The sequence below is a fragment of the Anolis sagrei genome, chromosome 3 (assembly GCF_037176765.1).
Source record: "Anolis sagrei isolate rAnoSag1 chromosome 3, rAnoSag1.mat, whole genome shotgun sequence".
In the NCBI taxonomy this organism is placed as follows: Eukaryota; Metazoa; Chordata; class Lepidosauria; order Squamata; family Dactyloidae; genus Anolis; species Anolis sagrei.
Window position 1 is genome coordinate 167,360,856 of NC_090023.1, and position 27,999 is coordinate 167,388,854.

Sequence of the window (27,999 nt, forward strand, 5' to 3'; positions counted from 1 at the left end):
GGAGCAGGATTCAAAACTATCTTGACAGATTAGAGAGATGGGCCAAAACTAACAAAATGAAGTTCAACAGTGACAAATGCAAGATACTCCACTTTGGCAAGAAAAACGAAATGCAAAGATACAAAATGGGGGATGCCTCACTCGAGAGCAGTATGTGTGAAAAAGATCTTGGAGTCCTCATGGACAACAAGTTAAACATGAGCCAACAATGTGATTTCGCGGCAAAGAAAGCCAATGGGATTTTGGCCTGCATCAATAGGAGCATAGTGTCTAGATCTAGAGAAGTAATGCTACCCCTCTATTCTTCTTCGGTTAGACCACACCTGGAATATTGTGTCCAATTCTGGGCACCACAATTCAAGAGAGATATTGACAAGCTGGAATGTGTCCAGAGGAGGGCGACTAAAATGATCAAGGATCTGGAGAACAAGCCCTATGAGGAGCAGGCATGTTTAGCCTGAAGCATGTTTAGCCTGAAGAAGAAAAGGCTGAGAGGAGATATGATGGCCATGTATAAATATGTGAGAGGAAGCCACAGGGAGGAGGGAGCAAGCTTGTTTTCTGCTTCCCTGGAGACTAGGACGCAGAACAATGGCTTCAAACTACAAGAGAGGAGATTCCATCTGAACATGAGGAAGAACTTCCTGACTGTTAGAGCCGTTCAGCAGTGGAACTCTCTGCCCCAGAGTGTGGTGGAGGCTCCTTCTTTGGAAGCTTTTAAACAGAGGCTGGATTGCCATCTGTCAGGGGTGATTTGAATGCAGTGTTCCTGCTTCTTGGCAGGGGGTTGGACTGGGTAGCCCATGAGGTCTATTCCAACTCTTTGATTCTATGGTTCTACGACTTTTGTGTAATCAGCTTTAATTATTTTAATGTAGTAAGTTGCTGTCTTGATGGAATCCTTGAACTCATTATCAGTATTTCCATGTGGCCAGTCTGGGTGGGGCCAGTTATCAGAACATGTACATGAATATAAAGTGGATCATGCATATGCTTCATTATATACAGTCTACCTCTAAAAAGCTACTGTGATAAACCTATTCGCTATATACACTGAGGCCTGAGGAAATACATGAAAGATCTGGAGTGCAGCCAGCACCTGTTCTGAATTGAAAACAGCCATCTGGTGATATTAAGCATGGTTCACCGGGCTGCCATGGCAACCAAGTATTAGATAGAAGGGAGTTCTGTGAGTTTAGAAAAATAAAATCCTCACTGAAAGAAAGTGACTCTTTGCAATATTTCACATGCTAGTGAAGTGCACACACTAAAAAACACTAGTCGCAAATAGGTTCCAGTTCTTTTGTAGCACACAATATGTACTGAACTAGATTGTTGGATAGCTGTTGTTTCTTCTTTGCTATGTAAGATAGTTTTAAAGACAGTGTTGAAGGAGGATTGATGCGGGTAGAGGCCCCACCCATGCAAAGGCAGTTAAATCCAGGTACCCTAATAAAAAAATCTCAGCTAGCAGTACTGCCTTTGTCTTTAATCTCTATGTGGCTAGTGGGTGGGTCTCTGCCTTCATAAATCCTCCCTCAAGGCCATATTAAGCAAACATCTCTAACAAGATGCAGACCCATGACTTAACATTGTCATGTTTCTTCTCTTGTATGAAGAACCCCATTGCCAGGGGAAACTCTGAAGGCTAACGCAGTGCCCCTTGTGTCTCTGGGTTGGTATAAGTATCATAAGAATGTGTCGTTCAGATATTACTGTAGTTTGCTGCAGGGCCAGCACAGTCTCCTGAAATATATTTTTCTACAGGCTGTTAGTTATTGTAGAGTTAAGGTCAGGTAATAAGAGTATTTGATCCGAATAAAGAGTCTATAGGTCAGAGCAGAAGTAAGCAGTTTTACAGCTTGTGTCCAAATGTATGCTTTTGGGATAGTCATTGTTTGATGTCCTAGATTTTTTTTCAAAAGAAGTAAATGCTGCACTTCAAAGATAAAGTCACCCTAAATTATTGTATTTACATTCTTTTATAAATGACGCTATGTAACAAAAATTGATAATTTTTCTGTTCCTCGTTTGAAAGTGTTATTTCCTGTTTAATTTACGGTACCTACTTTGAAATTAGTTGTTAAACTCCAGAAACTTCATTTTTGTGACGGCCACAAACTATGTTGAATTGGTTGGAACTCCATGAAATATTCATTGAAAAACTAGAGCAGGATGTACTGCAAAAACAAAGTTTTTGCAATTTAATACACTTTTTCAATGTTTTTATGATAGAACCAATTAGGAAATAACATAACCCAGGAACAAAATTTGTTACATAGTGTAATTAAGGACACCCACCCAGTGGCCACGTAGCAATGGCTCCCAAAGTGTGACCAATTTAAGGTGGAATCAGATGTGAAACAGGGATGCGTTATTGCCTCAACTTTATTCATAGAATCACAGAATTAGATCTCTTGGGCCATCCAGTACGACCCCCCCCCCCCAACCAAGAAGCAGGAAAATCACATTCCCCATCTTTATTGCTATGATATGCCACCTTTTCCACTAGTGTGGAAATCATTTACCAGACAGATGGCAAGCTATTTAATCGTAGCAATCTGAAAGCCAAAACCAAGGTCACAGTAACATCTGTTATAGAACTCCAATATGCTGATGATATTGTAGTCTGTGCTCAGCGAAGGTTACATACATCTAAGGAACAGGACAATTAGGAAGATGTATTACAATGCAAAATGGTTTTAAAAAGATTAAAGTGAGCAGCTAAATCAGAAAGGAGACAAATTATTTCAGTTTTTTAAAAAAAATAATCAGATCTAAATAAAGTTGGAAAGAGAATGCAAAGTTATTAGAACATTTAGAAACAATAGAAGTAACAAAAATACTTGTTTGTTAAAAATGACTTTTAGATCAACTTTATAAATAACATAAAGTGACTAGCAAGTTACCTAAAAAAAGAAAGAGAGTGATAGAATAGCAAAATTAAAGGATGGGAATGGTCAAATAAAAACTAAGGAGGAAGATCTGAAGAAAATAATGACAAGCTATTACAAAAAAATTGGAAGATTACAGGGAAACATTACAAGAAAATTAGACCCACAGACACAAGCAGGATTGAACAAAATTATCACTAGTAAGGATATTAAAGGGCTTGTTAACAATCTCAAACCAAAAATCTTCCCCTCGTCCTGACGGCTTTACCTCTTACTTTTATAAAATATTCCAATCTGAAATTATCCCTAATCTAGGAATCTTATTTAATGAGATATTGAAGAACAGAACCATCCTCAAAATATGGGAAAGGTCAGAAATAATCACAATTTAAAAACCCAATAAAAAGGAGACCAACTCCAACTCTTACAGATCGATTACACTATGCAATGTAGATTATAACATTTTCACAAAAACCCTTCCTAATAGATTGAAAGACATAATCCCAAAGTTAATAGGAGAGTACCAATACAGTTTTATTGAAAATAGAAGATTAGCAGATCCTATCAGAATTTTTTTTAGAAATATACTTAATGTAATCAAACAAGCCACAAGAGAAAAAGAGAAACTTCTGTTACTAAAGTTGGATGTTTACAAAACGTTTGACATGATAATCCACCAGTATCTCTGATTCTGCAAAAATTCTATTTTGGGGAGGAACTTTATAAATATAATAAATGTAAAAGTTTCCCCTGACATTAAGTCTAGTCGTGTCTGACTTGGGGGTAGTACTTATCTCAATTTCTAAGCCAAAGAGCCGGTGTTGTCCATAGACACCTCCAAGGTCATTTGGCCGGCATGACTACATGGAGTGCTATTACCTTCCCACAGAAGCGGTACCTATTGATCTACTCACACTTGCATGCTTTCGAACTGCTAGGCTGGCAGGATTTAGAAAGATAATGAGACATAATTACTCATCAATGGGACTATAGAACTAGAACAACTGACATTTAAAGTGTGACTAAACAAGGCTGCCCCCCCCCCCCTCATCCTCTTTGCATTGGCAATAGAACCATTAGCTAAATTTATTAGAAACAATAACAAAATTAAAGGATTTAAAATTGGGAAGGAATTACTTAAAGTTAATTTATTTGCCGATGGTGCCATGGTTCTACTAGGATCACCAGAGGACTCTTTAAAAGAAGTAATTAACATCATAAAGAAATTTGAAAAGCTATCAGGGTTTCCAGTCCTATCATATAGCATCCCTAACAAAATAATCAACAAATTGGACAACTCAATAGAATCTTGGCTAGGTGGAGCAAACAGAAACTGAATTGCCAACTCAATATTTTACTCCCTGGAAGAAAATGGAGGATTGGGGGCACCTTTCCACAAAAGTCAACATTGATACTGAAATACAACACTCTGCAAGTGCAGCATTTTTCTGAATAAAGCAGATAGTGTTTGAGGATCGGGAAATTCGTAGGGATACTGAGATGTTTGTTTATAAAGCTCTTGTCCTCCCAGCTCTGTTATATGTCTGCAAACATGGACCATTTACAGACGTCACACTCAACTATCAGCATTACCTTTAAAAAATCCTGCAAATCTCTTGGGAAGACAGAAAGACAAATGTCAGTATGCTGGAAGAAGCAAAGACCACCAGCATTGAAGTGATGATCCTTCACCATCAACTTCGCTGGACTGGCCACTTTGCCCAAATGCCCGATCATCTGCTCCCAAAGCAGCTACTGTACTCCCAACTCAAAAATGAAAAACTGAATGTTTGTGGACAGGAAAAGAGATTTAAGGATGGGCTTAAAGGTCCGACCCTACAGCATTTATTTATTATTTGGTTTACTTTTACCCCGCCCTTCTCACCCCGAAGGGGACTCAGGGCGGCTTACACATCCAAGGCACAATTCGATGCCCATAGCATACATAATACACAATAATAAGCAATAAAACAAAATAACAAATTAGCAACAACAACAACAACAATACATTGCATCTAAACCCGTTAAAACCAATAAAACCAGTAAAATTTCATACAAACCGATACAACCACTTCTTCCTTCTTGCCAGTCAGTGTTCGCTATCTCATGGTTCAGAGTTTTCTTCCACATTTATCAGTCCAAATATATCAGTCCTGCCGGTCCTAATTGCCTGGTTGTCCTATCTAGTTAGCAGACTGCCCGAAGGCCTGGTCCCACAACCACGTCTTTGTCTTTCTCCTAAAGGACAGGAGTGATGTCGATGCCCTGATATCCACTGGGAGTGAGTTCCACAGGTGGGGGGCCACCACTGAGAAGGCCCTGCTCCTTGTCCCCACCAGCCTTGCTTGAGAAAGCGGTGGAGTCGAGAGCAGGGCCCCCTCAGATGATCTTAAATTCCGTGGTGGGACGTAGAGGGAGATACGTTCGGACAGATACGCTGGACCGGAACCGTACAGGGTTTTATAGGTCAAGACCAGCACCTTGAATTGGGCTCGGAACTGAACCGGCAGCCAGTGGAGCTGACACAGCAGAGGGGTGGTGTGCTCTCTGTATGTCGCCCCAGTGAGCAGCCTAGCTGCCGCTCGCTGGACCAGTTGAAGTTTCCGAACCGTCTTCAAGGGCAACCCCACGTAGAGCGCGTTGCAGTAGTCTATTCGGGATGTAACAAGAGCGTGGACCACTGTGGCCAGATCAGACTTCCCAAGGAACGGGCGCAACTGGTGCACAAGTTTTAATTGTGCAAAAGCTCTCCCGGCCACCGCTGAGACCTGGGGTTCCAGGCTCAGCGATGAGTCCAGGATCACTCCCAAGCTGCGAACCTGCGTCTTCAGGGGGAGTGTAACCCCGTCTAACACAGGCTGTAACCCTATTCCCTGTTCGGCCTTACGACTGACCAATAGGACCTCTGTCTTGTCTGGATTCAATTTCAATTTGTTAGCCCTCATCCAGTCCGATACAGCAGCCAAACACCGATTCAAGGTCTGGACAGCCTCCTTGGTGACAGGTGAGAAGGAGTGACAGATCTGGACATCATCTGCATAGAGATAACATCGCAGTCCGAAACTCCGAATGATCTCCCCCAGCGGCTTCATGTAGATGTTAAACAACATTGGGGACAGAATTGAACCCTGTGGGACTCCACATGACAACGGCTGTGGGGCCGAACAGGTGTCACCCAGTAACACCTTCTGGGACCGTCCCTCAAGAAAGGACCGGAGCCACTGCAAAGCAGTACCCCCAAGTCCCATATCTCTGAGGCGTCCCAGAAGGATACCGTGGTCAACGGTATCGAAGGTCGCTGAGAGGTCCAGCAGAACTAACAGGGACACACTCCCCCTGTCCAGCTCCCTGCGCAGATCATCTACCAAGGCGACCAAGGCTGTTTCCGTTCCATGTCCCGGTCTAAAGCCAGACTGTGCCGGATCTAGATAATCAGTGTCTACCAGAAATCCCTGGATTTCTGGTAGACACTGATTATCTAGATTAGCATTCTAATCTAGAATGCTAACTCCAGTTAGCATTCTAACTGGAGGTCAGCTGTGACCAACAGTGCTGTAGAATTCAAAGAGGAATGAATGGAGGGCGAAAGGGAGAAATGTGCTAAAAGAAAGGTGTTTCAAGCCAACCCTGACCGGGATCACCTTCCACCTGGAAATTGATGTTCTCAATGCGGAAGAACATACAGGTCAAGAATACGTCTCTACAGTCACCTATGGACCCACAGCCAAAGGAAATCATACTCGGATACAAGTGATCGCCGATGATGTAGGACATGTCCAAAAGAGCCAACTAGCCCCAAACACAGAGAAGCATCCTTCATGAAAGTATTGTGGCAGGTTCCTCTACATCAGTGGTTCCTAGCCTTTTTTGTCGTGGAACCACTTGATCAGGGATCACTCCCCAACATTAGTATCAAAAGGGTTAGAAAATTTTTGGTCAGCGAGATTCGGTTTGGTTATTTGAGCTACTGATTCAGAAAATTGCATTGGATAGACCACATGAGCTCTAGTTTCTAATACGGAACATATCCAGTAGTTGCCATCTGCTTGCCCACAGAAAACCATATTTAATAATCTAGAACTCATGTGGTCTATCCAATGCAATTTTCTGAATTAGCACCCCAAATAACCCCAGGAACAGGCCTAAAAATGAAGACACCAATACATGTTTTTTGGATGGGCTGTCTTATTATCCAGGGATGTTATTAACGCTCGTGTTAAAAAAAAGAAGAGGAGGGGGCTGAGGTTGAAATGAAAATATAAAAGCAGAGCGTGAGACCCATGATACTATGCCTAACAGCTTTAAAAACAACAACAACAAATTTATTTATATTCCACTCCATCTCCCCAGAGGGATGTGGGGTAGCTTACAAGACAGCAATAATATATACATAAGAGCAGCATAAAAGATGCAACAAAAATCAGGACAATACAAATATACACCAAAAGAAAATAAAAGTGAAAACATAATAATTAAAATTTAAGATGAAACATCTTAGTAGCAGGCGGGAAGGAGTTGGACATCATCTGTATACAGATGACACCGCACCCCGAAACTCCGGATCATCTCCGCCAGCGACTTCATGTAGATGTTAAACAACATAGGGCACAGTACTGAACCCTGCGGGACCCCACAATACAATGGCCATGGGGCTAAGCAGGTGTCCCCTAACAACACCTTCTGGGAGCGACCTTCCAGAAAGGACTGGAGCCACTGCAAAGCAGTACCTCCAAGACCCATTCCTGCAAGGCGTCCCAGAAGGATACCATGGTCGACAGTATCAAAGGCCGATGAAAGGTCCAGCAGAACCAACAGGGACACACTCCCCGTCTAGCTCCCGGCGTAGATCATCCACTAAGGCGACGAAGGCTGTCTAAGTACCATGTCCCGGCTTAAAGCTGGACTGCACCAGATCTAGATAACCCGTGACTTCCCAGATTTGGAGTTGCAAGGCCACCACACATTCTAGGACTTTGCCCCAATAGGGGAGATTGGAAACAGGCCAATAGTTGACGAATTGAATGGGGTCCAGTGATGGTTTTTACAACAGCAGTTTTATAATAGCTTGTTTTAATCTGGCTGGAATTATGCCTCCCCAAAGGGAGGCATTAACCACCACCTTCACCCACTCTGCCAAACCCCCTCTGGCTTTACCAGCCAGGATGGGTCCTCAGTTTTACCATGTCAGGAATACGTTTTGGAATTTTTAGAACATTCTCATGAATTGGCCGAATTGGTTGATTGAATCTCCCTTTCCCGTATCTCCCCCTCCCCATCATAACTTCTATGGGAGCCCCCCGACCATTGGAAACCCCCCCCCCAGCTCCCAACCAGTCCCCCCCCCATCCTGATATTCGGATGTTGGGCTTTAATGTACTATACCTAAATCAGCAATTGTTAAAATTCCTTCATTATTGCAGTTCATTTCCTGAAAAACATACACCCCTTCCAGTCTCTCACTGATCCTGTGGCAATCATAAGGTGCAATTACAAAGTGCAAGGTGACAAGTGCAATTGCACGTTTAAAGTGCCAGATGAACAAAAGCAGCATTGATAACATGTAAATAAGTGCTAGAAGGGTTTACATATGGCACTATCACAGTGAGGAATTCAGTATTTTACTTCAACCAATTACTGAAAAGATTAATCCAACAAAGTGCTAGGTGCTATAGGAGCAGGCAGGGACGGATTCAATATAAAGCAGCAGTATTTATAAGTCTTACTATCAAGTCCAATAATCATATAGGGCCAGGAGTAAAGTGTGAAATGAGCTCCAAAAGGGTGGTGTGTCCCAGTGTCCCAGCAGGGAACCATAAAATTCCTCTACTGCTGACCCTCAGACGGACCACAGCTGTTGCAAATCCAACTTTACCACTGTGGTCACAATCCTTTCAAAAACACAACGAAGGTCACAACGCTGTTGAAATCCTCAGCCCTGCATGAGTTTATAGAATTGGTGCAGATCTTGTTCTCTCAAACATCAAGAGTTATTTAAATCCACAATGAACTTTGGTGCAGCAGTAAAGCTGTATGTCCTGCTGCTGCTGCTGGATTGGGAGTCGCCAGAACTTGCACCATCACTGCTCCAGCTCCCAAGATGGTGGAGAGGAGCCCCCATGGGTCGGTGGCACCTCCTGGTCCAACGAGGTGGTGGTGAGTTCCTCCCGGTCCGGCGGAGCAACTACACAGAAGAGAGCTGAGGTGGGACTTGACTACCTGCGCCAGGGCCCCCGATGGAAACCCACCTGTAGATCTAAAAGGGCAGCAGTTGCCCCGGTTAGTGAGGCCTGCAAGACCGCAGCAGGGCCAGGTTTCAGCCCGACGAAGACTTACATGCCCAGGACAGGAAAGGAGAGCCACAGCAGCGACAGTGAGTCCCAGGGATGCCCAGCACCGAAACGCCAGGCGCAAGAACCACAGTGCCTGTGAGGAGTCCTGGAATCAAGCTGGAGATCAAAGGTGCGGCTATCTCCCCCCAACAGTGGCTGCCTCCCGGTTTGGTGAGGCGGTGGTGGCAGCATCGGTGAGGAGGGCCCCTCAGTGGCTTCCTCCCAGTTCTCCCGACTTTGTCCGACTTTGTTCAGTAGCAGTTCTTGGTGTTCTTGTAGTCCAGAAGGCAGGCAGCAGGAAGGCTGATGTAGAAGCTCGTACCTTCTGGACTGTTTCTACTACTGAGAGCAGGAAACTCTTAAAGGGTCCAGTAACCAACCCCCAACAGCATCTGCCCTCAAGTGGTAGCCGCAGAGGTGCAGGGAGCCACGCCTGTTTGCAAAAGGCTTGTTCAGTAACAGTGCTTGGTGTTCTTATAGTCCAGAAGGCAGGCAGCAGGAAGGCTGATGTAGAAGCTCTTACCTTCTGGATAATGATGGAACAAGACCCAAGCAGTCTAGATCCACCCGAATAAAGTCAACAGCAATGGTGGATTGTTGGTAGATCCCAGTATCACTGCACCTGCTGGCCCAGAGTGGTAGCAGGTCATGAAACCCCACCTTTTCCCCTGCTTTCCCTCGTTTTCTCCAGCTCCATGTGATGAAGTTCTCAGTTTCCATTTCATTGAGAGTACAATGCTTGCGGGTAAAACTGGGGATGTTAAAAACCTGGAGAACCGAAACAACTGCTCCTTTAAATCAGGGGTCCCCAAACTTTTTCAACCGGGGGCCGGATTACTGTCCCCCAGACCATTGGAGGGCCGGACTATAGTTTTTTAAAAAAACAATGACCAAATTCTATGCACACTGCACATGTCTTATTTTGCTGTTATGAATCGTAATGTAAATATCTGATATGCAGGATGTATTTTTATTGTTACAATCTAAACATAAAGCATAGTGATGAATCACAAAACAATATGTAATATACATTGTGAAATATTTATTTCTAATTACAAATAAATGAAATTTTGATTTCAAGCATGTCACAGCATGTGTAACAGTCTTAATATAACAGCAGGGAATCCATGAATATGTTGACTGTTCAGCCCTCCGTGAGGACAAAACTACATAATTTGTTTGTAACTTGGGGACTGCCTGTCCAGGTTGGGTCACAGGGGTCACAGAGACGACTGTACAGAAGAATAATACCTAGCAAAGTCAATGGAAGATTAAATGTCTCTGACCTGGAATGCTAAGCAGGGCCAGTTCTGGTTAGTATTTGGATGGGAAGCCACAAATGAATAGCAGGTGCTCTATTTCAGAGAAAGAAACTGACAAAACTATTTTTGAGTATTTCCTCTCAAAGAAAACCCTATTAAATTCATGGGGCCACCATAAATAAAAGGAGAACACACCCAATAAAAGGAGAACACACACCCAACCATGGGCTGCGGAAAGCAATATAGGAGTACATAGAAAAAGATAGCTTTAGCATTTCTGAAAATAAAATAGTTCCAATGAAAATGAGGAAAAAAATTATATTTTCTGTCGTTTTGAAAGTGGTTTTTTGGACTATGTAAGCATGAGTCCCCTTTCAGGGGGAGAAGGGCAGGGTATAAATACAGGAAATAAATCTATATAAATAAAAATGTAATGTTCATTTGTGGGATTAACAGAAATCAAAAACCACTGGACACCTAACAACCCAATGTATGTCCTTCACTCAAAAAAAATGATTTTGACATTTGGGAGTTGTAGTTCCTGGGATTTATAATCAAAGAACATTCTGAACCCCCCCCCCCCCCCGCCAACGATGGAATGGAACCAAACTTGGCACACAGTTCTCCCATGACCAACAGAAAACACTGGAAGGGTTTGGTGGGCAGTGTCCTTTGGTTTTGGAGTTGTAGTTTACCTACATCCAGAGATCACTGTGGACTCAAACAAAGATGGGTCTGGACCAAACTCTAAACGAATACTCAATATGCCCAAATGTGGAAACTGGTAGAGTTTGGGGAAAATAGACCTTGACATTTGGGAATTGTAGTTACTGGGATTTATAGTTCAGCTATAATCAAAGAGCATTCTGAACTCCACCAACGATGGAATGGAACCAAACTTGGCACACAGTTCTCCCCTGACTAACAGAAAATACTCAGAGGTAGTTTTGCCAGTTTTTTGTTCTGAAATATTGCCTACAGTACCTGGTATTCCTTGATGGTCTCCCATCCAAACACTAAGCAGGACTTGGCTTTTCAGATGAGGCAAGATTTGGTGCTGCCCTTAAGTATATCTGCAGTCTTGTGCAGAATACTTGCAGTTATTAACTGGCAGCCATCTGCCCTACAGTTTAATCCACAATGCCAAAACCTCCAGAAAAGTATCCATATCTAATAGTGCTCTGTCAGGGGTGATTTGAATGCAATATTCCTGCTTCTTGGCAGGGGGTTGGACTGGATAGCCCATGAGGTCTCTTCCAACTCTTTGATTCTATGATTCTGTGAGACTTGTAGGAATGGCAGATATATAGATTTGCTGCAGACATTGAATACAGATTATCTATATTAAATCTCTGATAAATTTCCTTTTTGCCAAAAATTCTGAAATTATTACAAACTAGCCGTCCCCTGCAATGTGTTGCTGTGGCCCAGTGTAGTGATCTAGAAAATAAAGTAATGAGAAAGTGCTGGTTTCTAATATATGTCATTTCTTTATGCTTGTGAGGAAACAGTATTTCCTGTTGTTTCTTTGTCAGTGTTGATGTAGAGATCGTCTGGTTTGCCTACTCTGGAACATGTAACATATTATTGTACTTTAGGTCAGACCTCACTACCTCTGAGGATGCTTGCCATAAATGCAGGTGAAATGTCAGGAAAATAGAATGTCTACAGATATGTGTGGCTGTGTATATGTGTGTGTGTGTGTTTATGTTTGTGAGGAAGTGTGTACATATTTATGTGTGCGTCTGTAGGCATGTTTGCATATATATGTTTATCTGTGAATTGTTTTCTATATCTATGATGGCCCTCTGTTGGGAGGGATTTGGTTGTGTCTAGCCTGTTAGAAGGGGCTTGGACTGGATGGCCTTTATGGGTCCCTTCTTATCTATATATCTACATACGTAGATATATATGAATAGCTATCTATATCTATAGTCAGATCGCCCTTTGTAGGGAGGGCTTTGATTGTGTCCTCCCGCCCTGTTGAATGACTGGGTGGCCTTTGATATTATTATATCTCCCTGTCTCATTTTTATATATATCTATATCTATATGTTGATTATATCAATGTCTAAATGGCCCTCTGTCTAGAGGGCTTTGATTGTGTCCTGGCACTGACTGGAGGCACAGTGATGACCGCAGAGAGAAGCTCAAAACAGTAGGAGAAAGGAGGGAAAGAAGCTAGGAGAAGGCAGAGGGGAAGGGAAGCCAATCCTGAAGTTTTTTCATACAAGTTTCTCTGCCTATGGCTGTATCCACAACTGGGGTTCCTCTCAACAGTCGCTGCTGCGGGTTTGCCTCCCTTCGCTTCCCAAATGGCTGAGCCACCTCTTCCCCAGAGTGATGGACGGCTTCTGAAAAGCATCCAAGGAAGTCTGTGCCTCTGCTTGCCTCCCTGCCTGGATTCCTTGCCTCCCTCCCTCCCTCCCTCCCTCCCTCACTCTCTCCAAGTTTCTCTCACTGGCTTAGCAGCTGAGTTCGCTGGAGGGAACAGAAGGGAAACGTTTTTCACGCATGCGTGGAAATGTCTCTGACTTTTAAGGTTTTAAAGTCCTTTCTCCTTTGGGTTTTTTTGTTTGTTTGTTTTATGAGTGAAGGAAATACATTGGATTAGTATGTTTGGTGGCCAAATTTGTTGTCATTTGGCCCAATTGAGTTGTCGTTAGCGTCTCATGACGTACAGACCATTTTTATATATTAACTTGTATGTAGTTTTTTATAGAATAAGTAATGTTAGAATGACTGGATTGTACATACTGTCATTCGTAACAATATTTCTGATTTTGAAGATATTAACAATATTACTTGATAAAGATACAAGAGGTAACAGTTGCATATTGTTACCTCTTGTCAAAATTTACCTTCAAAGTGGATGGGAAAAAAAATAGTCTGTTCCATCATTTTTATGCACTGCTATTACTATTTCTAAATAATTTCTGTGTATGGTGTGAAGAACCCTTACCTTTAGCAGCCAGAATGTGGACCTAGCAAGGCCTAGCAGCCTAAACAGTTAGAAGGTGGGCTTAGCAAAGCCCTGGCAGCCATTTTAGATTAGCGAAACAGGGAGATGCCATCTTAGGTCAGGTTTTCTTAGAGGGGGCATGTCCTAGTCCAGTAAGCAAAAAGTAGATGGCCAGGATTGGTTAGAAATAGGGAGCGGAGCCTAACATTCAAATAGAGGGAAAAAGTTTACTTTTTGAATTTTGAGGCTTGAGTTTTGGCTGTTGGTTTTTGTCAGTTGGGAGTTAGGTAGTCGGTTGGTGTTCACAGTTGGTTAGTGTTAGATAGGAGAGCTGGGTTAATCTTTTGTGGTATTCAAGGGCTAGAGGAATTAGCTGGGAATACAGATAGAGGAACAGGACCCTGGGTGTGGTCTGTTCTTTATCCCTGATAAAGGCTAGGCCAAAGGTTATTGGTTAGATTCCAGAAAGGGGGGAATTTTGTTTGGAATTATTATCAGCGATTAATTTCCTGAGATAATCTCCCATTTTGTTAACATCAAGATTTGAACCCAGAACACATCTAAGAATTACGTACATCAAACGTAACCAGAAGCTTATGTACCAGTAACTTATGGAAACCACTACACATTTGTACCAGAAGAAGTTTAAGCCTGTTAAATAAACGTATTATTGTTAACACATTACAACAGCCTGTGTGTGAACGTCATTGGTATTTATACCCTTTGAGGAAAAATAAACACCATAGTAACACAGAAGGGTGTTACTAAGTATCCTCTCCACACATATAACTCAGCCTGAATACTAAGAAAAGGTGGCAGCGTACTCCAATTAAAGAACGGGACGCGGAACAATAGCTTCAAACTACAAGAGAGGAGATTCCATCTGAACACGAGGAAGAACTTCCTGACGGTGAGAGCTGTTCAGCAGTGGAACTCTCTGCCCCGGAGTGTGGTGGAGGCTACTTCTTTGAAGCTTTGAAACAGAGGCTGGATGGCCATCTGTCAGGGGTGATTTGAATGCAACATTCCTGCTTCTTGGCAGGGGGTTGGACTGGATGGCCCATGAGGTCTCTTCAACTCTTTGATTCTATGAAACAGTTACAAAACCTCTCAATTCAGACGTCATTCAAATATAGCTATACACAGTTATATCTTTCCCTGTCTGATAAATTCAAATTCTTTAAAAACTTCTCTATTACTCTACCTTCCTTCCTCCCTTAGTGTGATATATCTTTACAATTGGTGGCATAGCGGTGTGATCCTTCCTGGGGTAATCCTTATAACTAGTTGGCAGCTTGTGGGAGTCACTATTTTAAAATTCCTTGCTAAGTTCCTTATAATTAGTGACAATCGGCTAGTATAGGTTCCTTATAATTGATGGTATAGAGGTACAATATCTTTATATATGACTTGTCAATCTGACCTATTTATGGTTTTTTAACAGGTTGGTATTTGGAATGCTGTATCCTGCATATTACTCATACAAAGCTGTAAAGACAAAAAATGTGAAGGAATATGTAAGTATTCTGTTTTCATTTTTCTATAATACAGTGTACAGTGCAGTACATTGTATGATAACTTAATAAAAAAGCAAATGAACTAAAACTGTGAATGTAAGTTAACTTGTTGCAATATGTTGCTGCCTTCCTTTGTGAATTAGTTTCATTGTCAAATATTGGGAGTTGGCTTTTGGGAACATGAGTTTTTAGCCACAAGTTTCCTGTCGTAGTCACCTGTGAATTTGTACATTTGTTATCCTTGCGCTTGCACAATACAACTTTTCGGAACCTTCTAGAAAGTAAGAACACTTTCAGCCCTCAGCTAGCCCCCCCCCCTCCCGAGTATATATAGCCCGAGGGCAGGACTAGCCATCAGTTCTCTTAATGCACTCACGACAGCTTTGAGAACCTTCTGTGACATTGCGATTCTTCATCTATATATCCACTATTGGCTTGAACTTGGACTGTTTTTTCTGACGATTCTTCTGCTCAGCCCTCTTGTTAACTTGGATTGGACTGATTGTAAGGTATTTGACCCCCGGATCGGACTTGACAAATCTCTTCAACAGCCTCCTATTATGACGACCACTTCTTTCAAGAAGTGTATCAAGTGCCCAAATATCCTACCGGACACCGATGGACACACACTTTGTCTAACTTGCTTGGGAGAGGCTCATCTGACCCAAACTTGTGCCATATGCCTCTCCTTTACTCCTCAAACGAGGAAAAACAGAGTGTCCAGGGTTCGAGCGGCACTCTACGAGAGGGCCCTCATGCCCCCCGCCGCCCCAGGACAAACCACTTTTCTGGTCTCCTCCTCTGGCCCGGCCAAGAAGAAGGCCAAAAGGCCCAAGTCAAAGGGCTCTCAAGATGGCGGCCAAGCCTCCTCAAAAGAGAAAACTCTGGAGGAAAGAGCAGGAAGACCGCTGGAGGCCCGCCGCGCCGTTGCGCCCATGTCGACTTCGGAGGCCCCGACTGAGGCTGTGCGCCCCCTGCAGGCAGCCGAGGCATCTACGGCGACATTCTCGACGTCGACCCCACTGTCTGCGCATGCGCCCGCTATCGCGCCGGCCTCCCTGACTCCTCCCACCGCGGCGATGCCGATACTCTCGCCGCCGCCGCTGAGCCGGGCCCGAGAGTCTTCGATGCCGCCGATCTCGGCGGCGGCTGCCACGGCGTCGATGCCTTTGCCCTCGCTGCCGGTCCTCCTCTCGGATGGAGCCCTTACCACCCCGCCTCCCTTGGGCTCGGGGGAGGCGGTTGAAGGGACCCCCCATCGTGCCCAGCTGGACGACGGGAGTGCCCCAGGAGGGGACGGCCCCGTTGCAGAAGGGGCCTCCGCGGCACCGGTACCGGTGCTTCCGGCCCAGCCTTTGCTGCAGCCCCCCCCCCCCGCATCGTCGCAGCGCGAGGCCTAGGAGATCAAGGTCCCCATCTAGGAGGAGCACAAGATCGCTCCACCGCCGACGTCGGTCGGCCTCCAGACGCTCGCGCTCCTCCTTGACCTCGTCTTCTTCATCCTCATCCTCCTCGGCCTATTCATAGAATCATAGAATCAAAGAGTTGGAAGAGACCTCATGGGCCATCCAGTCCAACCCCCTGCCAAGAAGCAGGAATATTGCATTCAAATCACCCCTGACAAATGGCCATCCAGCCTCTGTTTAAAAGCTTCCAAAGAAGGAGCCTCCACCACACTCCGGGGCAGAGAGTTCCACTGCTGAATGGCTCTCACAGTCAGGAAGTTCTTCCTAATGTTCAGATGGAATCTCCTCTCTTGTAGTTTGAAGCCATTGTTCCGCGTCCTAGTCTCTTGGGAAGCAGAAAACAAGCTTGCTCCCTCCTCCCTGTGGCTTCCTCTCACATATTTATACATGGCTATCATATCTCCTCTCAGCCTTCTCTTCTTCAGGCTAAACATGCCCAGTTCCCTAAGCCGCTCCTCATAGGGCTTGTTCTCCAGACCCTTGATCATTTTAGTCGTCCTCCTCTGGACACATTCCAGCTTGTCAATATCTCTCTTGAATTGTGGTGCCCAGAATTGGACACAATATTCCAGATGTGGTCTAACCAAAGCAGATTCCAGGCTTCGTATTCCAGGCGAAGCAGGCGGTCTAGAGCTCCCAGATCCTCCCGCTGGCGTCAACCCTCTATGGCTCCTCCTCCCTGCCCAGGGTTCTGGCAGATGGGCCCTTCAGGCCAAATGGTGTTCGTGCCGGCCCCTTACCGGCCTTGCCCATGCCCACCCTCCCAGCTTTGACACTGAGGGCCCCACTCCCGTCGACTGCCTGCCTTTCGACACCCAGTGAACCACCCTCCACCTCATCTGGACATGCCCTAGGAAGGGCTCCTCCGCAGGGTGCCTCTCTTGTGTTGAACTCTAATGACCTGAACTTGGACAATGCGCCATTGGCATCGACTTCATCTCAACCCCTGCTAGCGCAGCCTGTCTGCACCCAAAGCAGCCTACCTGGGGATGCTACTGCCGCACTTCTTACCTCTCAAACCAACCTACAAGGTGATTCTACCCCTATGGGACCATCTAGGTTGTCCTCCTTCGAAAACTCTGAGCAAAGAACCGCTGAGCTGGATAGCTCTGACTCTGAACAAGAACCACCTGAGGTTGCTCAGCATGGGAAGGGGGAGAATACTTTGTTTATTCATCCTGCTGATGTCAATAGGTTTGCAGCACTCATTGATAGAATGATAAAGGCCCTGGACATCCCCGCCCCCAAACCTCCCGAGCACGTGGAGGACCCCATGTTCCCTTCCGAGGAGCAGGTCATAACGCCTGCATCTCCCCTTCCTGTGCTTCCCTACCTCCTGAAGTTGGCTAAAGTGTCAGATATGTCCCCAGCCTTGGTCCCGGCGGTCCCTCGACGGCTGGACTTGTACAGAATTGATGTTTCATTGGCAAAATGGGTCACAGCCCCTCCTAAACCAAACACTGTGGTGGCTGAGGTGGCAAAGACCAAGAGGCCTAAAAATTCGCTCACTCCCCCCCCCCTCCCCCGATAGGGAGGGTAAGAAAGTTGATGCTCTGGGGAGGAAAGCCCACCTCTCGGCTGGATTATTCGCCCGGATGGCCCATTATGCCACCTATGCCAGTGGTTACCAGACCTTTCTGTGGGGAAAGATGTTACAATACATTGAATTGTTACCGGCTGACCAGCAATGGTTCCCCAGGGCATTACAGGCGGAAGCACTTCTATTGTCAAAAATGCAAAAGGATTCGGCCAAACACATGGCTGAGGCCGTGGGCAAGCTATACGCTACCGCGACTTCATTGAGAAGGCATGCTTGGTTGCGGGTGTCTAACTTGTCCGAGGAAGGGAAGGCCCTTGCTGAGGACCTTCCGTTCCATGAGGACGGCCTTTTCAATCCGCAAACGGATGATAGGCTGAAACAGAAACAAGACGTGAGACAGGCAGCTGGTAAATTCGGTTATGCGTGGCAGCCTTATCCCCAACAGCGCCAGAGGTGGAACCTGCCTTCCTCTGGCTTTCGAAGGGGTTATGGGAACTCATACGGGAACTCCTTTAGAGCTAGGAATAATAATCCTTCCAGATTTCAGGGCGGACGCCATGGTCCTTACTTCCCTAGACCCCGCAACCAAGCCTTCGCTAATAAGTCTAAGTTAGACCCAGCAAGGCCCCAAGAAGCGCCTTTGACGCTCTGGCTGCTGTAGATGCCCAGGGACCGACTGAAGTACCTCTGCCTGTTGCAGTTAACTCCATACCTGTTGTTCGGGCTTCCCCACCTGCAATTTCTTCCCTGTTTGAAGATAGATTATTTCCCTTCAGTCACGCATGGTCCAACATCACCATGGATGTTTGGGTACTTTCCATTGTTACTCAAGGTTATGAGATTGAATTTTTTTTACTTACCTAGAGTGGGCCATGTCCGACGCACTCTGCCATCGGGCCCTTTGTTGGACGAGGTACAAATGTTATTGGACAAGGGGGCGATATCCCCCCTAGATCCTTAAATGTTTCCATTCTGTTTCTTTTCCCGTTATTTTCTGGTCACAAAATGTGGAGGTGGGCTGCGTCCCATCCTCGATCTCAGACATTTGGATAAACACATTCGACCAAAGAAATTCAGGATGGTCACTCTTGCGTCCATTTTACCTTTGTTGTCTAGGGGTGTGTGGTTTGCCACCGTCGACTTAAAAAATGCGTGCTTCCATCTCTCTATTGCGCATCACCACCGCAGGTACCTCGCCTTCATGGCAGGGAACAGGGCCTATTGTTTCAACGTCCTTCCCTTTGGGCTGTCCACGCCCCCCCCCCGGGTATTTACAAAGTGCATGTGGGTGGTGGCCACATATTTGCTCACAAGGGCGTAACGGTGTATCCCTATATTGACGATTGGCTGATCGTGTCGAGGTCATGGGACCTACTTCAATCCCAAATTTCTTTTGTTCTATCCCTTCTCCAGTCTCTCGGCCTGGTGGTCAACCTCGACAAGTCGTCTCTGTCCCCGTCCCAACGGATCGACTTCATCGGTGCCAGGCTGGACTCGGTCTCCCAGAGGGCTTTCCTCCCGCCAGACCGCTTTGCCATACTGAGGGAGTTGGTGCTTCAAGTCATGCGCTCCCTCTCTGTGTCAGCCAAGCAGATCCAGATCCTGTTGGGACACATGGCATCCACCACGGCTGTTACCCTGTATGCCAGACTATGCATGCGGCCCCTCCAGTCATGGTTTGTCTCAACGTTCAACCCGCTTACGGACAACCCCTCTGTGTGGCTCACGTTACCTGCTGCTGTTCGTCAATCCCGGGACTGCCGTCGTGTTACATGGACCCGTTGGTCAAAACATTTTTGCGAGGTTTTGCTAATATTAGGCCTTCAGTAGCTCCGATTGCTCCCACTTGGAGTTTAGAACTTGTTCTATCTTGCCTTTCAAAGCCTCCCTTCGAGCCGTTGGCGAGGGTCGATTTCTCTTTTTTATCATGGAAAACGGCCATTGCAGATTAGGGGCCATTCCACAAGGGCTGTGGCAACATCGACGGCCTTTCTGAGAGGAGTGCCCCTAGATGCTATTTGTCGGGCTGCAGTTTGGTCGTCCCCTTTGACATTTGTGTCACATTACAAGGTGGATGCAGTTTCTCAAAGGGACACAGAATTTGGTAGAGCGGTTCTGTCTTCGGCGATGGCATGATCCCACCAGCCGAGATTTGTAACTCGCTAATCTACCAAATGTACGATTCACAGTGACTACGACAGGAAATTATAAGTTGCTTACCTGTAACTGTAGTTTCCTGAGTAGTCATCTGTGAATTCGTAAATACCCGTCCTTCCTCCCCTCGAGTATCATGCCATGCCGTCTAGCTGTTTTTTGCGGCTAAGAGAACTGACAGCTAGTCCCGCCCTCGGGCTATATATACTCGGGGGGGGGGGGGCTAGCTGAGGGTTGAAAGTGTTCTTACTTTCTAGAAGATTCCGAAAAGTTGTATTGCGCAAGCGCAAGGATACCAAATGTACGAATTCACAGGTGACTACTCAGGAAACTACAGTTACAGGTAAGCAACTTATAAATATTCCATATCTGATTTATAGTTCACCCTCCCCATCTTAATGTGGGTTAGGTTATATAGTTGCTACCTTTCAAACCAAGGGTGGGAAACTGTGAGGCTGCCAGGGACCAAATCCCTCCCCACTCTCCCCAACCACCCACATTGGTTGCACACCCATCAAGCCCCCAAACATTGGTTTTCCTCTGCAGTCCCCCTTAAAGTGGCAACTGGCATTGATTATAAGTCACTTCTTTTCGCCATAGTTAAGAGGTTGCAGCTCTTTGGGTATGGTGCAGAATTCTGGGTACAAGTGTGAAAAGGAGCTAGAACTCTTAGTAGATGGCAAGCTAAACATGAATCATTAGTGTGATATAGCAGACAAAATAGCCAATGCAGTTCTAGGCGGCCTCATCAGGAGTAGTGTTTGTCCTTTTTAGAACCATATTGCTGGAAGAGACCACAAGAGCCATCCAGTCCAAGCCCATGCCATGCAGAAACATCCAGTAAGAGCACTCCTGACACAGATGACCATCCAGCTTATATGTGAAAACCTTCAAAAAAGGGCAATTCCACCACCTTCCAATGCACTGTATTTCACTGTCAAATAGATCTAAACATCCGCATCTTTCAAAAGTTTTCTTGAAATTTCTTTTCCTGAAATTTAGTTGGCAAAACACCAATGAATTGTATGCAACATACAAAGGACGTAGAGTTCAACATTTGTGGGCTTTTTAATTAGGAACACTTACACTGGGGTCTGTGCATGTCTAATGTCATAAGAATATTTAGTTTTAGTCAGTAAGTCCCATTGAATGTAGTAGTATTTGCTTACAGGTTAAAGTCTGTAGAGTTGCGCAACACATAACAATGTAAAGGCTTGTTTTCAGTTCATAACTGAATTTTAGAGAAAACGTCTTCACTTGTTTTCTCCATTTGGCTACTGCTTCCAGGATATGGAAATGAAAGATACAAAATCTGCATTATTTTATATCACTAGTTAAATTCGAAAGAGATTCTTGTGTGGACTGTGAATGTCTGCCTGGATGTGAAATCCCAACTGCTTTCTTGAAGAAGATTCTAAATTACTCTCTGTGAGATTTAATGGTGCTGAATGTAAAAAGGATAGCACTGAATCTAAACCCAAAATTCTGCTTTTTTATGTTGAGAATTTCCTATTGTGGATCAGGTTTGTTTAGTATGGAATGACCCCTCTCTCTCCCCCCCCCCCCCCAGTCCTGTTTCTGAAGATTGCTGACAAATCTCTGGTCCATGAAGATTAAAGTTTTCTTGTTCTCATGGCCTTTTATTCCGTTTGTGTAATTTAAAACCACAAAGACCTTTTAAAAATCTGCATTGGAAAATGTAATTGTACCTCTCTGTTATGTTACATTTGAGCGTTCCCCCCATACCTTGAGTAGCTGAACTAACGTAGGCCCAAGAGAGGCCTTTTTAGAAAACAGGGAAAAAAGGCGTCCTGGGGCCTAAAATGGGGAAAATAACCCTTCCCCCAATGTACTTACAGACTTTTGGAGCCGTTTGAGGGAATTGTTTTCAAAATAGGTATATCCCTCCATGATCTCTGCTTGTGGGGAGGGCCAATGCAATCCACCAGCCATCATGCTTGTCCATCCCTGCTGTAAGCATTACTCAGAAAGTGATGTACTGTAAACTAATAGTGGAAAAATTGATATAACAATGGTAAATGTATATTACTATTATTATTATTATTATTACTTAAATTTGTGTTCAGTGACACAAATGTGTATACTATCGTGGTCTTGGTTAGTTGTATGAAAGAGTAAAGAGAAAGTAAAACAAGAATTGAAAGCTGTACCTTAAGCAGTTCCCTTACTGCCATATCATTTTATGTGGCCCTCCAGATGCTGAACCTACAATTCTTGTATTTGGGTGTTGTGTGGTTTCTGGGCTGTATGGCCGTGTTCTAGCAGCATTTTCTCCTGGCATTTTTTCTGCATCTATGGCTGGCATCATCAGAGAGTCTTGTATTCCTCATATCATGTCTAGAGCTGATGGTAATTGTGATATAGTAATATCTGAAAGGCTGTAGTTTATTTTGTTTAATCAGGATAGAAGGGTTTGGGTTTAAAAACAAGGCTGACTTAAAAAATATCCTTAACATTTTTCCAACCTCAGAGCCACAAGTGCTGTTGGGCTGCAATTCCCATTATCCTCAGCCCACATGACAGATCAAAAGTGATGGGAGTTGTCATTAAGTAACATCTGGCGACACAAATTGGGTAAAAACTAAATACCACCAACCACTATGTTAAACAAGTTATAGTTGGCTCTCTGTATCACGGATTTTCCACTCTTGGATTTGATATGGCCCTCAATGAAAATGAGATTGACACCCTTGCCTTAATCGAAAAGCCAAATTGTTTTTCCATGAGAACATTTGCATTATATATTTGTATTATACTAGCTGTCCCCTGCCACGCGTTGCTGTGGCCCAGTCTGTTCATCTGGAAAATAAAGTTGTCGTGACCCACAGAACACAAAAAGTCTAAAACAGCAGTTGAAGTACAAACTAAAGGTATTTTAATGTAAAACAAACTTAATATGGCACTTAAAAGTCAGTGCAAGCAGTTCAAGGAGCGTTATCAAACAGGAACACAAAACGCTAGATAAGCAGGCTTGAGTTGAGCCAAAAAATAACAGAAGATACGAAGAGCAAGAAGCAAAATACAAAACAAACAGTCTTTAGACGTTGCAAGGCATGAAGTTGAATCCAGGAATACAAACGCGTAGTCAATCAGTCCAGATGGTCAAGAAGCCAGAAGTACATTCACGAACGAAGGTTCCGAGGTCCGAAGCACGGCAGGGAAGCAGGATACTGGAATCCAAAACAAGATTAACGGCAGACAAGAACACCCAAACAACGCTTTGTCGTCTGCAAAGGAGTAAGTCCCAGAGAGCTTGTTTTATTCACTATCAGAAGAATGAGATTCATTGCTCGCATCTGATTCTGCTCCCGCAGCTGAAGCATCTATACCACGCCAAGCCTGCCACCTTTGATCTAGTGCCTGATCCTGCCAGTCAGTACCCTCATTCCCATTATCCCTAAAACCTTCAAAGTCATCGCTTGATGTTGCTTCATTACAAATGTCTCTGATGTTCTGAACTAAGGTCCAGTCCACAGCCTCCTCCATCTCATCCTCACTGTCACTGGAGTTATCTGCTGTGTCCCTAAGTCTCTTGGACATAGTGTCACTCTCACTGCCAGAGTCACTAGCCACTCTCTTCATTCCCCTGTAATCTACTTGCAAAGCCTCCTCTGGCCTGAACCCTGCGAAGCTTTCTTCATCAGAGGAAGCCAGAAAGATGTCTCGAATACGTTTCAGCTGGCGCTGATTCTCCTCTGATTCTGCCTCACTCCTTCTTCTCCTTCTACTATCAGTAGTAGGTAAGGTCTCAGAAAGCTGACTCACAACAAAAGTAATGAGAAAGCGTTGGTTTCTAATATATGTAATTTCTTTGTGCTTGTGGGTAAACAGTATTTCTTGCTGTTTCTTTGTCAGTGTTGATGTGGAGAGTGTCTGGTTTGCCCACCCTGGAAAATGCAACATATTGTTCTTCTGTAGGGGTCCCTTCCAAATCTATGACTATATCTCTCTGTGTGTGAATTATATTTATCTATCTATATCTATGGCTGGATGGCTCTTTGTCAGGAGGGCTTTGATTAAGTTTTCTTGCCCTGATGAAGGGAGTTGGAATGGATGGCCTTAAGTATTTTCTGTTGGTCTTGGGGTTCCTGTGTGGGACGTTTGCCCCGATTCTGTCGTTCGTGGGTTCAGAATGCTCTTTGATTGTAGGTGAACTGTGAATCCCAGTGACTACAAATCCCAAATGTCAAGGTCTATTTCCCCCAAACTCCATCTATGTTCATATTTGGGCGTATTGAGTTCTTGTGCCAAGTTTGGTCCAGATCCATCATTGTTTGAGTCCACAGTGCTCTCTGGATGTAGGTGAACTACAACTCCCAAACTCAAGGTCAATGCCCTCCAATCCCTTCCAGTATTTTCTGTTGGTTGTGGGAATTCTGTGTGCCAAGTTTGGTTCGATTCCATCGTTGATAAGAGTTCAGAATGCTCTTTGATTGTAGGTGAGCTATAAATCCCAGCAACTACAACTCCCAAATGACAAAATCATAATTTTTTGAGTGATGGTCACTCCTTGTGTTGTGAAACGTTTTGTTGCCAAATTTGGTGTGATTTCGTTCATTGGTTCTTTCGTTTTTAAGGTACTCGTTATGCACATGGCAATTATATATAGATTCTACCTTTCCCCCTACATTGGGGTTTTAAAGAATTAAATAGATGTTAGATACACATAAAAGCTCACATCAGTAAAAACAAATATGATGTTCAAATAAAATTTATGAGCGAGGAACAGTGAGTTCCATATCCCAGGGCTAGCTAAATCCAGGGAATATAGGATGTGTAAGCAGTTGCTGCTGGTTCCATCTCAGAAGCTGTTCCATAGTCCAAAGCCTTGGTTTGTTCCTTATTCTTGGGAGAAATTTGAAGCAATCAGTAACTTTTAAAAATATGATTCAAGGCTGCATTGACCAAAATCAACTCTTCATTGTGCAGCTTATTTGTCCCCTCTTTGGGATAAAGGGTCTTCTATCTTACTGATGAGTTGACATTTCTAAATATTCATCAAAGGCAGCCCTGGTGTAGGGCATGTTACAGTAACCTGAATGTGTCATTGTGATGCTATCAGCTTTTGTTAGGAATGGGAACAGCTGATGCATAGATTTTAATTGTGCCAGTGTACTGAAGAAACATGAGAGCCCTGGCTCAGAGATTAATCCAGGTGTGTACCGAAGCTGCATCACTAATTGCTGATCTGCCTTTCATCTGAGTACTTCTGGTTCTAAGGATTAAGCTTCATAATGATCTTCCTCTTTCATTGAGAGTGCCAGTCTTTATATGGGAAAATATGGGTCTGATTAATGGGGGCATGCTTCCATCTTTTTGGCACAGTTACTTTGTTTTGTTGCTCTCTGCTGTCCCAAGCACTTGGATCTCTGTGCTGAAGGAGGATAAATTATATGAGGAGTGACTAGTCTTGGTCCAATTCCATGCTTTGTTCTTGTTAGACAGGAAACTCTTCAGCTATCACTCATAAATAATTGAGTTAACGTTTAAAGACTTGTTTATTTTAAATACAGAAACTTGGTATGACTAAGTCGACAGCAAAATAGATTCACATATGAATTTAGGACTGTTCACTTTTGTAGAAATTATTTATATTTGTACACTTTTACATTTCTATTTCTTTAGTGCTTTGGATGCTTTTTATCATCAGTGTTTTCAGAGAGACAAATACAACTTTAAGGAGAAAGAAAGGACAGACAAAAATACTACAAATAAACAAGTTAGAAAGTCACAGCCTGTTTAACCACAGCCTGTTTTAGTCCAGATGGAGAAATCCCCTGCTCCAGTGATGCATTAATGATCAACAAAAACCAATCAATCAACCCACCCTTGGCCGATTTAATTAGCCAAGACGGGCAGGGGTCCAGAGCCAACGTGGTCGCCCTCACAGCCCCAAGGACCTCCTCCATATCCACAGGACAAACAAGCCGGAAAGAATCCCACAAAACTGGAAAAGCAGATGCCTCCTCTGACACTGTGATGAAAGTGGAGTCCAGCTTGAGGCGTATCTGAGCAACTTTATCTGCAAAGTGGTGCGCAAACTCGCAGCACCGAGTTGTTGGGTCATCAAAGGCCTCCTCCACATTGGGGGGGGGGGGTGAAGGAGTTCCCCAACAACCCGAAACAACTCTGAAGATCTATTAGATGCAGACGCTATGCGGGCAGTCGTGAAGGACTCCCTGGCTACCCGTATAGCCATGGTATAGGCCTTAAGTGAGGTTCAGTGTTTGGTCAGAGGCGTCCTGAGATTTGCACTCCATTTGCACTCCAGCTTCCTTCTCGTGTGCTTCATCACAGCCAACTCCCCCAGTGAACCAAGTGAACCAAGGAGAAAGTGTGCCTCTACGCAACCAGATGGGGCGTTCGGGAGCAATCGTGTCTATCACCCTGGACATCTCGCTATTGTAGCAATCAAACAGGCTGTCAACAGGACTGCCAGGCTCCAGGACAGGAAGAGCCCCAAGATTCCTCAGGAATCCATCCGGATCCATCAGTCTCCTGGGGCGGACCATCTTAGTTGGTCCTTCACCCCTGTGAAGGTTAGAGGTCACAGCAAGTCTAAAACTGATCAGATGATGATCAGACCATGACAGTGATGTTTTTCCACTCTGACCATTCCGCTCTCCACAACAAAAACCAGGTCGAGTGTGTGTCCAGCCCGATGGGTGGGTCCAGATATAACTTGTGATAGCCCCATGGTCATCATAGCTACCATGAAGTCCTGAGCCGCTCCTGTTAACGAGGTCTCTGCATGGATGTTAAAGTCCCCTAGCACAATCAAGGGCTGGGAGACCAGGGCCGAATTGGAGACTGCGTATGCTAGCTCAGGCAGGGAAACTGCTGAGTCCCGGGGTGGGCGGTACACCAGCAGAATCCCCAAGCTATCTAGCTGTGTAGGGGGGGAGGGGTTCCGGAGGAGAGGGGCACCATTCAGGTTGTGTGGGGGAGAAGATTTGCTGGTCACCAACATCCCAGGGAGAAGTGCAACAGAGTTCTTGTGACCCTGGAGAAGGTAGGAAGTAGTAGACCCCATGACAGACCCCCTGGCCTTAAGGTCCTGCTGGTAAATTCCAGATACATCAATGGAAAGACCGCTGCCATCCAGGACTTGATCCTGGATGAGGGGGTGGATCTGGCTTGCATCACTGACACCTGGTTGGACAAGTTGAGTGGGGTAAATCTCACCCAGCTGTGCCCACCGGGCTTCAGGAATCTGCTTCAAGGAATCGAACATGGCGCCGATGAACTTTATGGAGGTCGTATCTGGATGACTGGGTAATCGTATCCCAGTCCTCAACTCTGCTGACGTCGCATGTCGAGGTAACCCTTTCCCTGCTCGACAGACTCGGTCTTCAACTCAACGTCGAGAAGCTTCACTTGATGCCAAAAATCTCCATAAAGTTCATCGTCACCATATTCGATTCCTTGAAGCAGATGATCCCTCTTCCCGAGGCTAGGTTCCTTGCCCTTTGACGCGAAGTTCGATATTGCAGATTGGCCCTGAAGTCCACAGCCAAGCAGCTACAAGTCCTCCTTGGCCACATGGCATCGACCATCATGGTAACTCCAATCGCCAGGATGCATTTTCGGTCTTTGCAGCGGTGGTTTCCTGACTACTTCAACCCATCCTGAGAGCACAACTCCAAACCTCTCGGTGCCGACATCGGTGCAGAAGTCCCTGGAGTGGTGGAAGTCTCAACGCAACGTTTGCATTGGGATCCCTTTCCATCCCGTATACCCCTTGATCACCTTAACAATGCCTCAATGTTCGCCTGCAGATGCCACATATGAGAGTTCTCCGTCCAAGACCTCTGGACACCGCAGGAGAGGCGCCATCACATAAATTACTTAGAG

General features: G+C 44.8%; 1 protein-coding gene across 1 annotated transcript in view; it reads left to right on the forward strand.

Moving 5' to 3' along the window:
- The window catches only part of REEP3 (receptor accessory protein 3), an 86,506-nt gene that overhangs the window by 18,961 nt on the left and 39,546 nt on the right, over positions 1 to 27,999 (forward strand). The window contains exon 2 of the mRNA XM_060768931.2: positions 14,892 to 14,964. Within this exon, the coding sequence (XP_060624914.1) occupies positions 14,892 to 14,964 (73 nt within the window). The remainder of the gene's footprint in view (positions 1 to 14,891; positions 14,965 to 27,999) is intronic.